Raw genomic sequence first — 21,726 nt, forward strand, 5'->3', positions numbered from 1 at the left:
GGGAAGGAAAGAGAAGACCTAAAATGAGGCCAAGAACAAGACTAAAAAAAATTAATGACTGACCTCGTAGACCTGTGTACTAGTATGTGAGCTCACAGTACTACTGTAGACCCTTCTCAAAGACACCTGATTGGCTACAGGGTTCACAGAGACTGTAAGATACAAACCCCCCTAACACTCAAGGAACACACAGTCACCCCTGACCCTGAAGTTAGAAGACAGTGACTCCCATACAAGACTAATGTGAACAACAGCCCCAATGTGAAAGACTCCAAACCGGGACTCTCTCCCAGAGCTGGCCTTGGCTTTGGCCCTCAGCAGTTCCACACCAGGAACAGCCCAGTGCTAAACAGTAGTGCAGTGTGTCATGTATGCAGTATGTTTCCTTTGACCATGAAGCTCAAAACTACCTTGTCTTAGTCCCCAGAGTAAGCAAACCGCTTCCCCGTCCCAGCTTCCTGTCCAGATCCATTTTGCAAGTTCTCTTGCCATTTTGTTGTAAGCCACTGAGTTCTTAATAATGTTTTTAAAGGGAGGGGGCTCCTTTATTTTAATAGTCACCAATTTCGACTCCTCCATCCATAAGTTTCCCACTTGAGTGAAGCATTGTCCCAAACACCTACTTACTGTTCTTCCCTTTTAAATTATAAACTCCTCCCTTTCAAACTGAGGACCAGGGCTTACAAGCATCACATGTTTGATAAACATCTGCTGAGCTAGAGTAAATCAAGGTATTAAGCATAATCCTGTGCTGTGCCCACCCTAGGCCTACCTTCTCATCGAGGAGGACATCCGGGACCTCGCTGCCAGCGACGACTACAGGTAAAGCCAGTGGGCCCCTTACCTTGCCCCTGGCCTCACAGTAGCCCGGGGAGAGAAGCTGGGGGCCCATCTTCCTTGCTTCAGATTCCCTCCTCAATGTCTCCTCCAGGGGCTGCCTGGACCTGAAACTGGAGGAACTGAAATCCTTTGTCTTGCCCTCCTGGATGGTTGAGAAGATGCGAAAGTACATGGAGACACTACGGACAGAAAATGACCATCGTGCTGAAGCACCGCCACAGACCTGAGGCCAGAGCCCTGGCTACACTTGGATGCCCTCCTCCTACACCCTGTGGCCAGTGGCCAGTGGCAGAGGCAGCCACCGGGCCGCCTCCTGGCAGGATATCAGCAGCAGCACTCCACTGTATCCTGGGCTCATTTGTAGAGACTCATTGTGGGGAGCCCCAGACTGGCATGTGGTTCGGTATTTGTAAAGTTATTGGAATAAGAAACTATTAAATAATTTGTAGTAAACACGGATGCTGAACCTGCCGTGTCCTCGGCCCTGTGGAGGCTTGGAAACATCAGGGGCTGTAGAACAGGGAGTGTTGCTGTGTACCACCTAGACCAAACCAACTCATAGCTGACCCTCCAGCGGGCTTTCAGAGGCAGTAAATCCCATAGCAAAGCGCGGGACGTCAACTTGTACACCAGAGACCGCCACAACACAACTCCCACATACACAAATGCGTTAATGGTTGGCTACCCAGTGCGGACTGAGGTGGAGCTCCCCGATTGAACAAGCGTGGAAGGAGGAGAGGCGTCCACTTCCATAATAGCTCGCCTCTGGAAACCGTATGAACTTGGAGAAAGGATGAAAGGCACCCAAGCGTCGAGGACTCTCCTTCATAGGGTCGCTATGAGTCGCCTGCGACTTGACGGCACTTAACAACAACAAATCCCATAGGAGGAGACTGCCAGGCTTTCGCACGGCAGCTGGTGGATTTGAACCTTTCGCTTCTGGGTTGGCAGTGCAGCTCCTTAGCTGCGCTCTCTGGGAGGCAGTGAGTATTTAGGAAAAGCCTACCTTCCCAGTCTCCCAACCCGGAGGACGCAGCTCCATGCGCCCCTGCTCTAGACCACCAACGTCCCTGTCCCTCCGTTTCTTCCTGAGGGAGACTTGGGGCACTCTGATGGCCGGCCTTGAGACAGTAGATGAGAGACCTTAGGACAATACAGAGCGGCACTCGTCACCCCCATTTACAGGCTAAAGCACTGCGGGCCCAGGACCCTCAGCAGAGCGGCTGACGGGATGATGAGCCCGGGTTTCCTGATAGTAAACTGCTTCATCCCGTCCCTCGGCCTCTGGTTTGCCCTCCTCGCCGGGACTGCGACACGCAGGGATAAAGGTGGCCAGACCTTTATCATAGGAAAGGAGCACGCTTTTCAGTTTCGACTGAAAGATGGGGTTTCCAAAGCCAGAGACACCCTCTTCCGGGGGCGTGCCGGCGGGCCAGAGACCAAACAGCTGCGTGACTTTAAAGCTTTACCCCACGTGGTCATTTTCTTGCTCTTTAATGGTCGGCTTTTTCTAAAGGTCACCAATCCACTAGAGGCTGGTTAGTTAGTGGCCAATAGAACGTCAGAAGCAAGATTCCCATCGCCCAATAGTGTTGCGCTAGTGGGTGGTGGTAGCACTCCAGCGAGTTTCATTGGCTGGATCAAACCCAAGCGAGCCGCTGATTGGGCGGCCCCGCCAGAGGGTTACAATTCAAATGCGGGCGGGCGGGCCCACTGCCCTGCAGTTGCTGTCGTGTCTTCCGAGCCGTGTTGTCTTTCTGCCGACAGGATGGCCTCCCGGAACCGCAACCCAGCAACAGCCAGCGTTGTTGCCTCCCGAAAAGGGGCAGAGCCTAGCGGGGGCGCTGCCCGGGGCTCCGTGGGCAAGAGGTGAGCAAGGGACTGGGCATGCCGGAGCGTGGGGGCCGACGGCAGGACTTGCGGGACCTCCGCCTTCTCAGCCAAGGAGGTCTGGAGAGCAGTGGGGTGCGCTGGACCGGTGGCTACTCCCTTCCGAAATAGGACAAGAACTGTAGGGTCGCGCTGACAGTATCCTCCTGCGGCTGACCCAATTGAGGAATGCCGGGGTTACCTGCTGTGGTGTGGCGGCAGGGAAGAGGGGAGGAATTGAGATTGACCACGAAGAGAGACGCCCCAGAGCAGAGGTGATAAGAACATGCCAGAACTCCCTGCCTGGAGCCTAGAATTAGGGGTGTTGGGGATTCAGAATTCACTAGGACTCTGCTTGGGAGGTTGGGGGCGAAGCCTCTGTGACCCCGGATGCTCTCTTTGCAGGCTACAGCAGGAGCTGATGACCCTCATGGTGAGTGACTGAGCTGCCCGATCCCCAGCCAGGTGGTCCACCTCCACCCAATTAACTGGGCCCTTGACTGACTGTGAGGCCAAAAAGGGGCGAATCGCAGAAGGAAGTGATCTTCACCTACAGCCTTCCTTCCCACGGTCCCCAATCCCATCACTTCACAATGAAATGATCTCCATCTGTCCCTCCACTGTTAGTTTGAAGCCTCATTTATTTCTAATCGTGCCCCACCTTGGGATGCTCGGAATATAACTCCTCCCGGCTCACCCTGACAATGAACCTCTCTAATAATAATCCCCCCAGAGGACTTGTCTAATCAGTGCCTCCTGAAGCCCCTCTCCACTTGCTCTGGTTCTTTCTAGGATCAAAGTGTGATCAAAAAGTCAGGGGTCACCTATGCACAGAAAGTATAAGGAAAAGTACAAGTGTCATTTCCTCTGCAGATGTCTGGCGACAAAGGGATTTCTGCCTTTCCTGAATCCGACAACCTTTTCAAATGGATAGGGACCATCCATGGAGCCGCTGGCACAGTAAGTGCAGGGTTTGGGTGCGAGGGGGGCCTTGTGGCTTTGTTCTTTAAAAGGGTAAAGCTTAAGATTAGACTTCATCTTGGGTACCTGGCTTGGGGGGATCAGACATCAAAGTAAATGAATGAAGAACAAAGGAGCACTTTTCTCTTCTGAGGGGGACAGATGTCAAAGGGACACTTCCCAGACAGAAATGCCAATGTCTCAGCAAGCCCCTTGCTATCATGTCAGATTGGGATCTGAAGCTCAGGGAAGGGGCACTCATTCCTGTTTTCCAAACAGGTATATGAAGACCTGAGGTATAAGCTCTCCCTAGAGTTCCCTAGCGGCTACCCTTACAACGCGCCCACGGTGAAGTTCCTCACTCCCTGCTACCATCCCAACGTGGACACTCAGGGTAACATCTGCCTAGACATCCTGAAGGACAAGTGGTCTGCCCTGTATGACGTCAGAACCATCCTCCTCTCCATCCAGAGCCTGCTAGGAGGTAACTGTGAGACCACTCCCTTCCCTTGGACACTGGAGCCTGCCAGCCTTTGACCCCCTTGACCATAAATATAAAAAAAAAAAAATGTTCCCCCCCTCCACCCACAGAACCCAACATCGACAGCCCTTTGAACACACACGCTGCTGAACTCTGGAAAAACCCCACAGGTGAGTCCTTTGGCTTTGGGCACAGGGCACTCAAACAAAAACCATCCCAGTGGCGAGGGACTGTCCTGAAATCTAGGCTGGAGGTCGGCCCAGCTCAGCCCCTACCTAGCTGCTGCTCTTGATCTATTTGCTTTACAACCAAGAAGTTGATCCTTAACTGGTAGAGGAGCTGAGCAGTGTGGTAGTTGAGCCCTCAGCTGTTGACCAAATCTAAATTGGCTCCACCGCAGTGAGCTCCCACCTGATGTGAGGTCTCAGGGCTTTGAGAACCATCCTTGGTCAAACAGCCCTCTTGGCCACTTTAATCACTCACTGTCACCTGTTCTCTTCCAGCCTTTAAGAAGTACCTACAGGAAACCTACTCAAAGCAAGTCTCCAGCCAAGAGCCCTGACCCACTCTGTCCGGCCTCTGTCCTTGTGTCGTGTCATCTTTTTTCCTTAGTTGATCTGTCCTCCTTGGTTTCTGTCCAAGATTCTGTATCTGAAGCTGTGGCGTCCTTTCTGTTTTGTTTTTTAAATTAAGCCTCTGTTTGAGCCTTTATGATGAATATATTAAATAAACACATTTGGGGTTAATTTTGTTCCGGAGTTTTGCTTCTTTTGGTTTGTGTGGGGGTTTTTCTTTTGCAAGTTGCTGTAGGGTTGGTGGTGTGGCCGTGCTGAAGAAGATTATTGAAACATACTGTGGATTGCTAATAGAACAAACAGATCTTGTCCTGGAGAGGGTGAAAAACAGGTTACCCCTTAAAGGCAAGGATTTTAAAGCTCCATCTACATACTTTGGGCATTTTCCAGGAAGGACCAGTCCATGGAGAAGGACATCATACTTGGAAGGATAGAGGGTTAGCACAGGAGAGAAAGACCCTGGATGAGATGGATTGAGACAGTGACTGTGACAGGGCTGTCAGGTGTGTCAGAGAGAGTGAGGACGATGAATATATTAAATAAACACATTTGGGGTTAATTTTGTTCCGGAGTTTTGCTTCTTATGGTTTGTGTGGGGGTTTTTCTTTTGCGAGTTGCTGTAGGGTTGGTGGTGTGGCCGTGTCCTCCGAGGTCAGGACGAAGTGAGACGACTCCTGCCCTGTTCTTTTCCCCAGGGAAGACTAGAAATGCTGGACTGTGAAGCCCAGCAGTAGGGTGACTAGGATTTGTTCCCTGTGACCTTATTTTACAACTAGAGCTGCTTCTTCCTTTGTAAGATGGGTGTCACAATTGTGCCTGTTTCTGGAGTTGTGATGTGCTCCAGGAATGCTAGGGGGTTTTTTCTCAGGGCATTAAAGGTACAGTTGAACCAGGGCTTGCACTGAAAGCAAGAGCTGTAGAATATGGAAGGGGGCAGGGGCTGGGTAGGGGGCATTATTGGCAGGGGTTGTAGCCCTGGGAAATGAGACAGGAGATGGGTCAGGTCACCCAGCGTCCAGGCACATCACCAAAGAAAGCCTCTCCACTGGCAGACCCTCGGGATTAAGCTCTGTCCTCCATGGATAGCCAGGTCCGCTGAGGCACCCAAGCTGGTCAACCCCACCCACAGCTGGATGTGCAGGCCTTGGGAGAGGGGAGACAGGAGCTTCTCTCCCTTGAGGGAAGTTCCCACCCGTCCCTTCCTCTTGCTACTAGCCCATACCCCCTCTGCCTTGTCCCCACATCAGGTGACCACATGTGAGGGGGAAAAACTTGTCAAGCGCTGGGACTGAGGCATCGTTGTCTTCAATTTCCTCATTTCTGAAATTGTGCTCCTCAGACTTGGAGCAGTGCTTGTCCATATAACAGGAAGATCTTAGACAAGTTTAGATTTGAAAGCTGGGGACCTGAAAAGCTTTCCTAATTAATTCCCAGTTGACACCATTGCGGCTGCCCATGTAAAGGGTCAGAGAGGGCTTCCAGGTGCAGTCTTTCCACTGCCATCCACTGGGGGCTGGGTGTCCATAGTTGGTACTCCAGCGGACTCTCAGAGGCAGTCATTCACTCTGGAGGAGATTTCCTGTCTTTATCCTGTGGAACATCTGGTGGATTCAAATCATATGTCTTTGGGGTTGGCAGTGCAGCTTCTTATCAGGAGCTGGTTAAAAATGGAAATTATCAGCCTGTTAAAACAAGCTCTCCAGGTGATTCTGATACTCAACTCATATTTGGAAATCACTTTTAAAAAAAATGCCTGCAAGAGCGGAACTCAGCACCTGGTGGTTATTAGAGGTGACAAAGGGAGATGGGCCTTTTGTCTGCATTTGAGGAAGTGTCCACCTGGACATCGGTCATAGTGTTTAATCTCACAGATTGTCACATAACTCACTTTAAGTCGATGTGGTCTGTCATTCAGAACTAGAGTCATCGCTGAATTAACCAAAATTGTTGTTTACCGACAAATCAGAACCGACCCATAGCTGACCCTCTGAAGGGTTTCAGAGGCAATAAACCAAACCACATGACCTTCCCACGAAGTCATCAGAGCTCCCTGAGTTAACCACTGGTAGAGGTTATTTTACTAACTGGGTTACTAAAAGAGAGGGCCTGTGGGTCTGGGCTCCTGGTGGATACAGCTGCAGGCAGAAGTGAGGGTCCAGCCTCCAGTCCACACTGTGACATGTCTATCAGGAGCCAGTAAGTCGCTTTTTTGGTTTAAAGCTCCCTTCATTTAGGTTTTTGTCACTTGCAACAGAAAGAATGAAGTAGTACTGTTGGGTGCTGTTGTGATTGAGAATACGGAGCCCCGCGTGGCAGAGCAAGGGAAGCTCTGGTAGCTAAGTGGTAGGGAATTGCGTTGTCAATCCAAAAGCACAGAGTTCAAATCTGCCAGCTACCCTGTGGGAGAAAATGGGCAATCAATTGAAAGCCCACCAGAGGGTCAGTTATGAGTAAGTCTCAACTCAACCATACACACATGTGCCAGGGTCGAAATGCCCCTTAGCACTCACTTCCTGGGTGTGAGCATTACAGAAGCAGAGGGCCAGTCTTCCTCTCATAATGTGGGTAAGTGGATTTGAACTGCCAGCCTTTTGGTTAACAGAAGAATGCTTTAACATTGCACCACCAATGGCTTTTAGTAGAAGCCTTACTATTCCCACTAACTCCACAGAATTAACTCAAGTGCGTATATGGGAAGAAAAGTGAATATTTGGGACTGGTGATAAACCGAGGGGGAAAAGACCCAATTCTGTTCCCAAAGAGGTTGAAATTTAGGGGACAGATGACAGCAGAGAAATTGCTCTACAGAGTGGTGGTTAAGAGCTTAGGCTGCAGGATAAACGACTCTTGTTAGAATCTGCCTCCAGCCCATGCTGCTTATATAAACGTCTCCCAACGACAGTTCTGGCGTATCACATAGAGATCGCACTGCTAACTCCAAAGACAGTTCGAATCCACCAGTGACTTTGCAGCAGAAAACTGGCCAGTCTCCGCCCATGTGCTTTACAACCTCAGACCAACGGGGGTTCAGCTATGAGTCAGTTCTGATTCATCAGCAATAAGTGAGTGGAAAAGCCCTGGTTACACAGAGGCTGAAACCCTGTGGTGTGAGCCCACGGGCACTCTGTTTCTGTAAGAATTACAGCCTTAGAAGACCCCCAGGCAGTGCTACTCTGTCCTGAAAGGTCACTCTAAGTAAAAATAGAAAGAATGCCATTTTCTGCCTTACAGGGTATTCGTAAGTCCCTTAGAAGAGTGCCTTGTTGTTGTGATGTGTCATCGAGTCGCTTGCAACTCATAGCGACCTTATGTACAACAGCCCTAAAACGTGCTCTATCCTGTGCCAACCTTATTGTTTCTGAGATACCTACCCTCATTACCCCAGTCACTAAATCAATCCATCTCATTGATGGTCTCTCTCTCTCTGTCCCTCCACCCTTCCAAGGATGAAGTGCCTCTCCAAGAACTGGTCCCTCCTTGCAACATGCCCAAAGTATGTCAGAAGAAGCCTGGAGCGTCCTGGTTTCACCCTCTCCAGAACAAACTTACTTGTTCTCTTGACAGTCCAGGTATATTCAATACTCTCTCCAGCACCACAGCTCAAAGGCATTCACTCTTCTTCTATCATCCCATGTCATTGTCCAGTTTTCCAAATCATAGCAAGCAATTCCAAAGACTATGGCCTGGATCAGGCACACCTTAGTCTCCAGACTGATGTCGTTGCTCTGGATCAGACAGCAGTCTTTCCTGGTGCAATTCATCTTTTAGAAGAGTGCCTTGGACATCATTCATTGTCAGCACTCAATAAATGTGTACTGGACTCAGGAATGGCTGTGAAAACACAGAAGTGAGGCACTTCACGCAGAATAGGAGGGCCAGGGAAGGCTTTCTGGAGAAGGGGACTGAGTGGTAAGCTAGCAGGGGGAGAGACGGGCTGAGGAAGTAGCACAGAGGTCTGGTCACAAGGTCCTTTGCCTCTGGCGTTGTGTGGATGAAATGAGAAAATACATCAATTCCTAGCACACAGCGAACATTCAGTGATAAAATGCTCTTACTCATTACCGTCAAGTCAGAACGGACTCATAGCTGACCCTCCAGTGAATTTTTGGAGAATCCTTTCTTCCCTCTGCCGAGCCACTGCTGGATTGGAACACCAGAGAGGCTCCCCCTTAGGTTTTAGCAGCACAACTCCTTACAGACTGTGCCACCTGAGTTCCCTACTCCATAAGTAGTGACGATTTAGTGTCAATTAAACACCAGTACTGATCCTGCCTAGCAAAACTGGAGACCTCTGAATGAGGCAGAAAGGGAGAAGAGATGTGGAGGAGAAGGGGCGCTGTGTCAAAGAGGAAGAACAAGAGTTCAGAGTTGCAAGAATTGCTATAGTAATTAACAGCATTTGTTAAAAGGAGTCCTGGGTGGCAGTGGTAGTTAAATGGGTAACTACCAACTCAAAGGTTGGTGGTTCAAACCCACCCAGGGTACCTCAAAAGAAATGTCATCGAAAACTCTATGGAATGAATAGGTTTTAATTCTCTACATGTTGTTGCCCGATTCCTGAGTTGTTTTACTCTCCACATAAGCAAGAAAAAATAAAGAACTGTGTAAGGCAGAGTTCTAAACTGAAAGTCGTGTGGATAACATGAGTCAGAATCTACCCTGTGGTGCCCACTTAGAATGTATTACATGCTTATTAGTTGCCACGGACTCTTCTAAGGACTTTGCTTAGAACAACCTGTGAGGTAGGTCCTACTGTCATTAACAGATGAGGAAAATGAGGCACAAGGCAGTTTAATGTGTGGACTCAAACACTCACCAGTAATGAGGACTGAAACTCCGAAAGCCTGACTCACTCCCACTAATTATTTTATGGCCCGCTGCCTGCTGTGATGGAGTTGTTTATAAAAAGCTGCAAGAGTCACAGCCAGGCCAGTGGGATGGAGAAAGGAGGGGTAGTATCTGAACCAAGTCTTGTGAGTTGAGTAATTTCCAGAAGGAAAATTACTTCAGACAAGGACAGCGTTTAAAAAGACTCAAAGCCGTGAAAGTGCATCCACATTCATTCCAGAAATGGTCAAATTCTGGATGTGATTGGTTGGAGTCTGGCAAGAGGGCTTGTCAGAGGGAGGAAGTGGAGGGAAGAATTTGGATTTGGTTTCTAAAATGAATGGGGAGACTTGAAGGACTTGCAACAGAGCTGTGGCTGGCTCGAATTTCCCTCTAGCCAGATCCTGAGGCTTTCTGCCGAGCATGCTGGCTGGGGTGGAAGACAGAGCCAGGCTTGAGATGACAGGTCAGCACCTGAGGCTGTGTGCCTCACCCCTGCCCTTGCCAAGGGCAAGAGGAGCTTGGAAGAGGAGACAAGGGTGCCTGGGTGGGTGAGCAGACACTCCCAGCTCCAAGCAAGACAGCAATATCCAGAGGCTCCAAGAAGAAGCAGGCAAGGAAGTGAGGGAGCCCAGGGCCATGACCCCCACCCGGGTCCCCGCCTCCTGCCGCATCGTTGTTCTGCCCCACCGGTGCACCTTCTGCAGGCTCAGGCCCAAGATGCAGCCCTGCCAGGCGGCCCTGACACCCAATGGCTCCGCCCTCGCGTCACTCAAGCCAGGCCTTTTGCAAAGTTTGCTTTTATTCCTTCCATACACAGACCCAGAAGGGCCCGGGCGCGCCTCCTGCCGGGCAGAGGATGGAACCAGGTGGGAACTGGGCGGAGCTGCCCGCGCCCGAGGGATGCGCAGTCTCCCCGTTGGCCAGTGCTGCCTGATTACTGCACACCCTCCATCATCTTCAGGAACTCTGCGGGCAAAGGACACGAGAGAGGTCAGGGGTCCACTAGGGACGAAGGCTCTGGCCATGCCACCCATCAGTTAATGGACTGAGCCAAGGCACCCCACCCAGGCCTGTACTGCCCACTCCCAGCCCTTCTCCCGAGGACACCCGGATGAGACGCCCTCACCATCGAAGTCAATGCGCCCGTCATTGTTTTTGTCGCCGTCTTTCATCAGGGACTCGATCTCCTCCTCTGTGACCTGCTCCCCAGAAGCCCTGAAAATCTCAGCCAGCTCCTCGGCGTCGATGTAGCCATCTGCATTCCTGTAGAGCAGGGCCAGGCTCAGGGCGTGCAGGAGCCGCCCTCCCTCACCTTCACCCCCAGATCCTTGGCGCCCTGCGCCCCACGCCCCCCCAGTGCACCTGTCAAAAATGCGGAAACACTCGGCCAGCTCCTCCTCGCTCTTTCCCTTGGCGTCCTCTTTCATCTGGCGCACCATCATGACCAAGAACTCTTCAAAGTCGATGGTGCCGCTGCCTGAGGGGAGAAGGTGGCCGAGTGGACCCGAGCCCTGGACACTGGCCACTCCCTGCCATCACCACCCTGGCCAGCGAGGACCACCCGCTCACCGTCCTCATCCACCTCCTCAATGATGGCGTCCAACTCCTCTTTGGTGGGGGTCTGGCCCAGCATTCTCATCACGGTACCCAGCTCCTTGACGCTGATGTCACCGCCACCATCAGCGTCGAACATGTCGAAGGCGGCTTTGAACTCTGTCAAGGGGGATGAGGACCCAGGGCTGAAGGGAGTTCTGCGTTAGCCCTCACCTCCAGACCTCCAGAGCCCTCACCGTGGACACCTCTGCCCTCCCGTCCTGTCCCTACACCAAACCACACCCTAAACATCCAGCCCTCCACCCTCACTCACCAGCGATCATCTCCTCGCTGAGGTAGGACCGGGCCTCTGCCTGCTGGTCCGTCTGCAAAAGACACACGGAGTCAGGGAACAGAGATTCCAGCCTGGCTCCATTATCTCCAATCCACCCCCTCATTTCTGTATGTGCCCCCCCTCCCTCCAGAAACTAGTTCAAATGTGCTGCTTCCTTCGTGCCCCCCAGCACTCAGCCCCATTTGGAAGAGCTAAAGAGAGACAGCAGTCCTAGCCAAGGCCTTCTCACTGGTCAGTCAGAGGTCAAATCACGAGAACTCTTTCCCTGTTACATTGGACTAGTCACTCAGATTGAACCATCATTGAAATTCATCACAGAGAGGAAATCCTGGACGTGAGGACTTTAGAAAGCACCGGCACCTTTCCACGGTGATCTTGGTGATCTTCCAGTGTGTCGTGGTTCCTAACGGTGCCTAAAGGGAGCCCTGGTAGCCCAGTGCCCTGCTAACCTCTCTCTGGAGGTTCAAACCCACCCGTGGTTCCGCAGGAGAAAGTCGAGCAATCTCCTCACATGCAATTTACAGCCTTGGAAACAGCACGGGGTCAGCTGTCAGTTGAGTCCAAGTGCATGGTCATTACTGAAGTTAAATGGAGCTAAAGAAGCCGTGGCAGTGCAGGGATTAAAGCACTCCGCTTTTAGCCAAAAAGTTGGTGGTTCAAACCCATCAGCTGCTCCACAAGAGAAAGACACGATCCTCTGCTTTGATAAGCATTTACCGCCTCAGAAACCCTATGGGGGCTGGGGGAGTGTATAATAATGAAAGAATTTTTTTTCTTTCACTTTTCAAAGAGAAGAGTGAACTGGGGGGAGGTTGGGCAGGGAGAAAAGTGCAACAATGAATGAATGGAAAGCCAAAGTCTCTGTAAACCTTCATTAAAATTAAAAAAGAAGAAAAAAAAACCCTATAAGGAACTTCTACTCTGTTCTTTAAGGTCGCCAGAAGTCAGAATCAAGTCAATGACAGAGTTTGGTATTAGGAACAGCAACTAGTGCTTTAGTAGGTACTCAATAAATATTGGATCTCAAATAAATGATAGTGTAAGACAAAATGATGGAGCACCTGCTATGTGACAGGTAACCAGGTACTGGACGCACCCAGAAGAGTGTGCACCTTATTCCCACCGCTCTGAGACCCTGCAGAGGTAGAAGATGTGACTCCAAGTTGTTAAGTTTCCCTCTATGATTTAATCATTAAAGACCTCTCATGCTGAACAGTACAGGATAGAGACCCAAGAGGGGTCAAGGTAAGATTTCTACATGTGTTCCCAGTTCCTTCCCAGCCAGGCCATCTGGGTAGGCTCCATGGAGGAGGGGCCCTCTGGACAGAAGCTGGCAGTGAGGAAGGGTAGAGGCATCCAAGTTCTTCAGCCTCTGGCCCTGCTCCTTGCCCCCTCCTCCCTGGTCCCTATGCCAGGAGGGCAGGCTATTTTTAGTCAGCTGTGGGCAACAGCAGCTGGTCCCTAGGGTCTGGTTACTCCTTGAAGTGGGGAGGGGAGTCTCAGAGGAAAAATGCCAGCCCCAAGTCAGAATGCCTCTCTAAAAGGGCTAGGGTCTGTCCTCTTCTGGCCTTGGCCATGAATCTCAGGATTCTCAGGGCTCTGCTCCTGAGCTGGCTTGAGGTGCTGCAGGCCTCCTTCCTTTGGGAGAAACTTTCTCTGTCACTGACAGTACCTTTGCCCAGGATTGAAGGCCACTCTTGTCACTGGCTCATTGGGAAACTTTGGTCAGCTCACACTGGCTTTCAATGTCCCCTCAGGACCATGAGGAAGCCTAGCTATCACCACGGTCACCACCACCCCATCTTCCACTGCTCTAGGATTGACATTGCTGAAAGACTCAGAAGGCCTAGACGCTTTGAGGTTCCGTCCTTGGACCATCCCACCCTCTCCTACCAAGAGACGTTAAAGGCTTCTGCCCCAGTTTTTTTCCAAGAAACTCAGGTTCTGAGAAACTATTCTGCTCCATCTTCAAGTGTCCAAGTTATTGGCCTCCAGACCACCCAGCTCTGTCCTTGCAGGAGCCCAGAGGTTGTCCATTGGGTAAGAGAAGAAAGTCTCCTTTTCCTTACCATGATTGCACGTCACCGGGCTCCTCTGCTACAGGTCACCTCCTCTGCACTGCACCACCCAAAGATGTCCTGGCCCACTCCAGCCCACAGGATTTGTAGGGGCACCCTCCCCTTCCACCTCCCTGCTCCCCAGAATGGAACACCCTGGCCAATCAGATCCTGGGGTCAGCAAGCCCCACCCCTCCCAGGGCCCTAGCCCATTACCTAATTTAGCCAAGGGCCCTTGCAGAGAAATTTAAGCCTGTGAGCAGGTGGCGGGCTCTGACATCCTAGACTCCTGGGAGGAGGACTCTGCTCTTCTTGTCTCAGAGAGCTGGGACTCAAGAAGCACACTTGCACCAAGATGGGACAGGGCAGTCGGAAGTGGGAAATGGGGCAGCATCGTGGAGCAGAAAGAGGAGAGCCTTTGGTGGTCTGAAGCCCAAGAGTCTAGTAGTGCCTCTACAAGCTATGTGTCCTTGGGCAAGTGGCCATGCGTCTCTGGGCCTCAGTTTCCTCAGCTGTGAAGTGGGAAGAGTCACAGTCTCTCTCACAGAGTTGTTGTTCGGGGCTGTCAAGATGAACCCTGTGGGCAGTGGGTATGAGCGCTGTCCTATCCTATCCTGTGCCATCCCCACAGTCTCGGGCACACTTGACCCCACTGCGACCATCACTGCATCCATTCATCATAGGGAGCAGCTCTCTTCAGCTGCCCCCCCACCTTCCCAAGCATGATGTCCCTTTCCAACGACTGACCCCTTCTGACCATATGCCCAAAGTATGTGAGATGAAATGTCACCAAAAGAGCACTCCGCTTGCACTTTCTCCAAGACATGATCGGAGAGCCCACAGTAAATGGGAAGCCAGGAAGAACGTCATCTAACTTGTGCCAGGTACGTGGAGATGTCACAGTCACAGCAAGTGGAGTTCTTTTATCACTGAATCATAACCGAAGGGTAAGGGACAGGAAGAGGGGACAGCCACAGTCACCATCTATGGTTTGCCACAGTCTGTGCTGGGATTTTAACCACATGGTGTCATCAAGTGTTCACCCTATGAACAGGCAACTATTCTTATCCCCATTTTACTTAAGGGCTTTGTAAATCTTAAAGGTCTATACTTTGATTGTCAAACCTCCTTATTAAGGTTAATGGAGAGAGGTTAAGACAGTCCTTGAGGGGAGGGCAGGAGTCCAAAAGACACGCATGTAGGTGTCAGGGAGTAGAGGGGGACATGAGATAAGCCTTGAAAGCAAAGGGTTTTTCTCTCAAGGTTAACTTCTCCAGGAAAATTGTTTGGGATTCACTTTTTTTTTTGCGGGTGGGTGAGTCAGGGTAAAGTTCTTTTTTAAAAATTTATTTATTCATTTATTTTCTTTTATTTCATTTTATATTGGTTTACTTACAAAGTTCACATACATTGTTTTTCACACCGGATCGTTCCCCTTTCCCTTACCCACCAAATCGTGGGGTAAAGTTCTTTAAAGCAGCTGGTTCCATCCTAGAGCACTGGGAGGGAGAAAGAAGGGTGGGCTAGTCAAGTCTGCAGGGAGCGTACCCCCAGAATCCACAGAGCCTAGACTGGGCTTTGGAGGGCAGGCACGGCTCGTGGACAGTGGCTAAGTCAACGGACAGAGCACCCGCAGAGCAGGTCGGGGTGAGGCATGGGGGGGAATTAGGTGAAAGAGGGCAGATGGACAGTGGCAACTGGGCTGTCCCCTTCCCCCATACATAGACATTCCAAGGAAAGTTGTGCAGAGCCAGGCCAGGCTAAATCAGGCCTCTCCAACCAGGCAGAGGGCCAGGGACCACATCCGGGAAATTCTAGTTCCAATACAAATGCTGGAAACATCAACCTTTATGGAAAAGAGAGTGTAGACTCTTCAGAGACCATCCGTGTGTTGATTTGTTCTTGTTGTTTATTCGGAATATGAGTTAAGGTCCCATCCATCAATCCAATCTCACCCCTCCCCAAGATCTCCCCACCCTGTTGCTCTGCTCTGGTCAGACTTAAATCACAGAACCTGGACCCAGTAAATACCTGTTCTGTCCAGTGAAATCTGACTAATAGCCACTCTACAGTGATGTCAGTTTGAGGACGGACTAAGGTGTCCCTGATTCAAGTCATGGTCTTTTCAGTCACTTGCTGTGCATTTGCTAAAGGATGGCAGAAAAAGAACTTAACACCTTTGAGCTGTGGTGGAGAAGAGCACTGAACATCCTGTGGACGGCCAAAAGAACAGATAGACGTGTCTTGGAGAGGGTGCAGCCAGAGTGCTCTTTGGAGGCAAAGAAGATAAAGTTTCCTCTCACATACTTTGGATGCATTACCAGGAGAGGGTATTCCTTGGAGAGAAACATCGTGCTTGGAAAGGTGGAGGGACGGTGAAGGAGAGGAATACCCTCCATCAGGTGGAGTGACACAGTGGCACGGTGAGGACGGCACAGGATAGGACAGGGTTCAGATCTGTTGTTCACAGTCACTATGCATCGTACTCTACTCGACGGCACCCAACAGCAACGACAGGATAGAAGAAAGAAGGGATTCAAGGCTGCAATCTTTATGGAAACCGACTGCCACATCTTGCTATCAAGGAGGAGCTGGTGGTTTTGAACTGCAGACGTTTTAGTCACCAGCTGGGCACTTCACCTCTGACTTGGCCCCTGGCAGATATTCAGTGAATGCTGTGTTCTATGTAGGAATAAATGAATTCATTGGCAAGGAGGAAACTCCTGATGGTCAGGATGAACAATGATGCAGACAGACAGAAAATAAGCCTCCCGTCACTAGATGTGTGTCAGAAGGAGCTAGAAGACCACCTCTCAGTCAGACCGCACAGAGTTATCAGAGGTCAGAAGACATCAGATGGAAAAAAAAAAACCAAAAAGACATCAGATGATCTCTCATTTATCTTTAATTTATTATTATTATTAATTTTAATGATGATCTCCCATTTCTAACAAGCAGGGTAATATGCACCCTTTCATCTCCCTGAGCTTCACACTTCCCACCTGTGTTAGAGAACCAAAAGATTTCTGACGGACTGTCTCGGTCTTGTTATGACTGTTGTGGTTTTATGAATGCCTGCTTTGTACCTAGATGTAACCAAAAGGTTTGTGCTCAACTGTGATGACGGTTCAAGCCTACCCAGGGGTCTCAAAACGTAGTGATCTTAAAAACAAACAAACAAAAACAACAAAAAACTAAAACACCCTAGTGATCCATTTCCAGAAGTCTCCTCAGCCAAGAAAACTAGGAATCACAGTTGTTCTCTGAAATCATGTGAGGTGGCCACTAGAAGGAACCGACTAGATAACAAGAAGGTTTTGTCTTTCTAGATTTCTGAGGCATAGACCAAAGTTGCACAGTTCAGCCAGTTTGGTAAATGAGTGAGTGTTGAATGAATCGAAGAGGCACGGCTTTCCTGCCCCAACGCCCTGGCTGGAAGCCAAATGATGAGTCTCTCTTATTGCCACCTAGTGGGAACCTTCTCAGAGCTGACCTTCTACTGGGTTCCCAAGGTTATAATTCAAATGAGAAGAGATTGCTCATCTTCGTCCCTCTGAATTGCTGGTGGATTCTCCCCCCTGGTAGGTACCACTGATGTGTTATCATCACAAGTCCTCATGGCCTACACTCCCTAACGGAAAGCTGTTGTCGCTGTTGTTATGTGCCATCGAGATATCCACGAATGAAGAGTTAGAGCTTTCATATTTAGACTTGAAACCCTCCTAGCCTTACTATTTCTTTTTAAATTATTTTATTTTATTATTTCACGTGTGTACCATCAAATCAGATCTGACTGGTACTGGAGAAGATTGCCCTCCTTCTCCAGCAGAGCATCTGGTGGATTCGAACCGCGCACCTCTAGTAGAGCTTGCAGTACAGCTTCTTGCCACTAGGCCACAAGAGCTCCATAGCCTTACTATTTCTGACTTGTTCGTTTGCCTTGGTTTCTTCATCTCAAAAATGGGCCATTACTGTTCAGTAATAGTCCCTGAATGTGATGGGTTGACACAGTGACTGTGGTAATTTTGAAGGCACATAACAACAACATAAAGCCTCCTCCTCAGGAGGCTTTGAGACTGAGACTGACACCATGGAAAGTGCCTTGTATAGGATCAGGGACCGAGTGAAAACTCAGTGAGACCACCGTTCCTTCTGTTCATCTCCTCACCTCTTTCCTGTGACTCTCAGAAATGCTAGGCGGCTCTTTCCACTTTAGCGCCATTGTGTTCGAGACCTCGGAACCATGAGGGCCAAGTGGAGGAAGAAGTGAACACGCAGGCTGAAACGTAAAGGAAGAAAGAGGAGGCAAAGGTGCAAGTAACCGTGAGCATGTGTGCCCGCAGACGCCATGGCGGCAGGAGCAGAAAACGCCACAGGCTGGGGACACTGATACCAACTGGACTACATGTTCCTGTTGAGAACTTCTGGCTCAATGGATCTAGAACGTCCATCGCCATGCCATCGCCATGAACACCTCAGAGAAGCCCACTTTCCTCCTTCGAAACCAGGCCCTTTTGATCTGTTGCCCTGGACCTATGATTTTCTGGACTAACTCTGCTTAGGTGTGGTTGGATGTACAATAGATCATCTCTTCTGCTGTCTTAGCCGAAGAATTTTAAAAAACCACAATAAAAAAAAAAAAAACACCAAAATAATGCTAGGCAGCCTCTCCTCCTTCTCTGTTTCATCTTAAGGAGGGAGGTCTGTCCCTTTGAGGATGTAACTTTCTAATAAATCTATCTTCACTATTGTACCTTTATAAAAACAACCCAGTGGGCACAAAATACATTCTTTTTTTAATTTTTATTTAATTATTTTTGTGTGTGTGTATGTACCGTCAAATTAACTGGTACAGGAGGAGATTGCCCCTCCTTCTCCAGCAGAGCATCTGGTGGATTCGAAACACATACCTCTGGGATTGCAGTACAGCTTCTTGCCACTAGGCCACCAGAGCTTCCCACAAAATATATTCTATATTACATGTTTTTGTTGTTGTTGTTATGTGCTGTCGATTGCCTGTGACTCATAGTGACCCTATACGTACAGTAGCCCTAAATACTGCTCTATCCTGTGCCAATTTTATTTTCTCTGACCCACTTACCCCCATTATTCCCCCCCACCCCCAGCCCCAATCACTGAATCAATCCATTTCATCCAGGGTCTTCCTCTCCTGCACTGTCCCTCCAGCCTCCCAAGCATGACATCCCTCTCCGAGAACTGGTCCCTCCTGGCAACACGCCCAAAGTATGTCAGACAAGCCTCAGAATCTTTGCCTCCAAAGAGCAGCCTGGCTTCATCCTCTCCAGGTTGAACTTGTTTGTTCTTCTAGCAGTCCATGGTATATTCAACAGTCTTCTCATACAAATAATGTACATGTGATATTAAAGGATGGGTGCTCTGGTCAGATTTTTATTACATTATTATCAGAATTCATATATATAGACTGAACTGGAGGCAGTCATTCTAACAGATTATGCGGATTCTGCGTGGTTAATGATCAGGAAAGGTGTGCATCTTTTTAAAAATTATTATTTATTGATATTTTCTTTTTATTTTTTCTTTTTATTGTATTATTTTTTATATGCACCGTCAAATCAGATCTGACTGGTACAGGAGGAGATTGCCCCCTCCTTCTCCAGCAGAGCATCTGGTGGATTTGAACCACATACCTCTGGGATTGCAGTGCAACATCTTGCCACTAGGCCACCAGAGCTTCCTATTTATTGATATTTTAACAAAAGTGTACAGAAAACTTGGATTTTTATTCATTCATTGCTGCACATTTTCCTCCCTACCCCCCACCCCAGTTTGCTTTTCTCTTTAAAAAGATTCTTTTATTGTTGCACATTTCCTCCCTCCCTCCAGTCCACTTTGCTATGACCTCTTATTCTGGACTGTTGTCATGCAAATAATTTCTTATCCTCCTCTATTTCTATGCAGTGTTCATTATTTATCACCTCTTTTCTCAGTTTCTGTCCAACCCCAAGGCGTGCATCTGTAAGGCTGTATCCTTTCACTGTATTTATTCAACCTCTATCCTGTGATGCTGAAGCCTGTGACAGTGATGTGCCAGTCGTGGTAATGGGCACCCATGGTGGACAGTGTTAGCTGGAGCTTCCCGACTAAATCAAGCCTGGAAGCAGGAGTGGCATCCACTTCCAAAATGGCTTGCCTCTGGAAACTCTATGTACGAACAGTGCTCAGGCCGTTCGTTCATAGGGTCGCTATGAGTCTTCGACGACTCGACGGCATTAAGCAACAACAACAACATGCCGAACAAATCATCCGAGAAGCTGGAATTTTAAGAATAATTTAAGTTTGATTGGTGTGAAAAACAATGTATACAAACTTTATGAACTTTGTAAGTAAACCAATATAAAATTTTAAAAAAAGAATTTAGGCTTGAAAGAATCATAAACCACCTGCAATATGCAGACTTTGCTTGCTGAAACATTTACTGGACAAGGTCAAAGATTACAGCCCTCTGTATGGATTACATAAAACAGAAGGAAAACAGGAACCCTCTCAACTGGACTAGTAAGCAAACAATGTGAAGCTAAACTAAGAAAAGATGGGTGTTAGCAATGATCTCATTTTACTTGGATCTACAGTCACCATCCAGAGAAACAACAGTGAAGTAATTAATTGATGGATTGCATCAGACATTGCAAATGTGCTTCTAAAGACCTAACACGTTCAAAGAGCTCTTGTGGCCTAGTGGTAAGTAATTGTGCTGCTGACCCACAGGCACGTGGTTCAAGTCCACCAGCCACTCTGCAGAAGGAAGGTGGGCAGTTTCCTCCTGTGTCATTTACAGCCTCTGAAAAGCAGCCAGAGGGTCAGCTATGAGGTGGTTGCAACTTGAGAGCACATGATAACAAACCCAACATGCAAAGATATCACTTTGAGGCCCAACTTGGCATCTGACCCAAGGCAGAGTATTTTCAATCACTTCATAAGTACGCCAAAGATGGATGAGAAAAAAGAAGTTGAATTATGGTATTGGCAAAGAATACATTATGGATTGCCAGAAGTGTGTACAAATCTATCTTGCAAGAAGTGCAGCCTAAATATTCCTCAGGAATATTTGTCTCATGTGCTTTGGACACATTTTCAGGAGGGGACCAGTCCCTGGAGAAGAACATCAAGCTTGGTAGAGGAGAATGTCCGTCTTTCTCCCCTAGAGCCGGTGCTGGATCGACTCTGGCAGTACAATTCCCTATCCACCAGGCCACTGAGCTCCCTAGGTCTCAGAGGGTCAGTGTTAAGAGGAAGACCTTCAATCAGATGGACTGAGACAATAACTTGCTGAAAAAAGCAATCACTTGGGAGGATGGACCAGGCCATGTTTCGTGACCGCAGGCATCAGGGTACCTGTCACTAACTAGCAAAGTGTGACCTGTAAGGAACTGATATTTGGGCTTTGATAGGAAGCTTCCCTAAAGGCCTTCAGCTAAAAGGAACCCCACCCAGCCACAGAGGAAGTGCTGAGATTAGGGCCAGTCCGTGTGTGGGGAAGAGGCTTGGAGACCCGCGCTCCAAGTCCCATTCCCAGAAACCTCTGGCAATCTGCGGAACTCTTGAGTAAGTAACGCTACTGGCTGGGTCTCAGTTCCTCCAGATCAACTGCCTTCTCTCTACCCCCTCTCCCTTTGCTCACTTCCGAAGTGCGAGGCTCAAATGAGGCTGTGAAAGCCCCTGCACCGTGCTGACCCAGCCCCTCTCTGCCGTGGCAGGCCCTAGAGGGGGTCCTTTGCGCAAGCTACTGTGAAATGCTGCAAAACTGGTATTATTTTGTTTGCCATAAAAGGGAGGTGAGGAAATCTAGCTCAGATGGCAGCCGAGGTCACGAACCCTCGCTTGGTCTCAGTTTCCTCTTGGGAGCCAGAGGCTTCCTAATGGCACATAAATGACTTGGGGAAAGTTCGAGAGCATCAGGTGGAGGCTGCAAGCGGGGCGGGGGCTGCTCCCGGAGGCGGCGGGATCTCGGGGCGCGAGGTGGGGGGCCCCGGGAGGGCCCTCGGCCCTGGCCATGAGGACGATCCGCTGGAGACGGGGAGAGGGCCCCGCGCCGCCCAGGATTCCCAAGTCCCTCCGGGCGCGGAGGCCCGGGATTCCCGGGCGGGGCCGGAGGCGGGGCGGCGGCAGGAAGAGGCCGGAGCGCGCTCGGAGCAGCCTGGGCGGTGGAGCCAGGAGCCCGCGGCGCCCGGAGGTCTCGGCCAGCTG

At 49.6% G+C, this 21,726-nt stretch overlaps 4 protein-coding genes across 5 annotated transcripts in view; 3 read left to right on the top strand and 1 right to left on the bottom strand.

Annotated features, from left to right (window-relative positions):
- Nucleotides 1-1,306, top strand: part of DNTTIP1 (deoxynucleotidyltransferase, terminal, interacting protein 1) — a 24,913-nt gene extending 23,607 nt beyond the window's left edge. The window contains exons 12-13 of the mRNA XM_006881579.1: nucleotides 767-822; nucleotides 932-1,306. Of these exons, the coding sequence (XP_006881641.1) occupies nucleotides 767-822; nucleotides 932-1,067 (192 nt within the window). The 3' untranslated portion in view covers nucleotides 1,068-1,306. The remainder of the gene's footprint in view (nucleotides 1-766; nucleotides 823-931) is intronic.
- A 1,225-nt stretch (nucleotides 1,307-2,531) lies between these two features.
- On the top strand, nucleotides 2,532-4,888 carry UBE2C (ubiquitin-conjugating enzyme E2C). 2 transcript variants are annotated; one of them, XM_006881580.1, is made up of 6 exons: nucleotides 2,532-2,709; nucleotides 3,115-3,142; nucleotides 3,583-3,669; nucleotides 3,949-4,153; nucleotides 4,261-4,320; nucleotides 4,654-4,888. In XM_006881580.1, exons 1-6 carry the CDS (start codon nucleotides 2,609-2,611, stop codon nucleotides 4,710-4,712), a joined length of 540 nt encoding a protein of 179 aa, XP_006881642.1. In that variant the 5' UTR covers nucleotides 2,532-2,608; the 3' UTR covers nucleotides 4,713-4,888. The 2 variants fall into 2 exon arrangements, with proteins under 2 accessions (XP_006881642.1, XP_006881643.1); XM_006881581.1 differs by lacking the exon at nucleotides 3,583-3,669 and having other exon boundaries at nucleotides 2,609-2,709; nucleotides 4,654-4,712.
- Nucleotides 4,889-10,489: 5,601 nt separating this feature from the next.
- TNNC2 (troponin C type 2 (fast)) lies at nucleotides 10,490-17,722 on the bottom strand. Its single transcript, XM_006881735.1, has 6 exons — nucleotides 17,669-17,722; nucleotides 11,423-11,474; nucleotides 11,125-11,268; nucleotides 10,918-11,032; nucleotides 10,682-10,818; nucleotides 10,490-10,521 (listed from the first exon to the last, which is right to left on the bottom strand). Exons 1-6 carry the CDS (start codon nucleotides 17,720-17,722, stop codon nucleotides 10,490-10,492), a joined length of 534 nt encoding a protein of 177 aa, XP_006881797.1.
- A 126-nt stretch (nucleotides 17,723-17,848) lies between these two features.
- The window catches only part of SNX21 (sorting nexin family member 21), an 11,262-nt gene continuing 7,384 nt past the window's right edge, over nucleotides 17,849-21,726 (top strand). The window contains exons 1-2 of the mRNA XM_006881736.1: nucleotides 17,849-17,876; nucleotides 21,425-21,712. Coding sequence (XP_006881798.1) covers nucleotides 17,849-17,876; nucleotides 21,425-21,712 — 316 coding nt within the window. The remainder of the gene's footprint in view (nucleotides 17,877-21,424; nucleotides 21,713-21,726) is intronic.

The sequence above is a fragment of the Elephantulus edwardii genome, unplaced genomic scaffold, assembly GCF_000299155.1.
Source record: "Elephantulus edwardii isolate Elephantulus edwardi_28Jun2011 unplaced genomic scaffold, EleEdw1.0 scaffold00015, whole genome shotgun sequence".
In the NCBI taxonomy this organism is placed as follows: domain Eukaryota; kingdom Metazoa; phylum Chordata; class Mammalia; order Macroscelidea; family Macroscelididae; genus Elephantulus; species Elephantulus edwardii.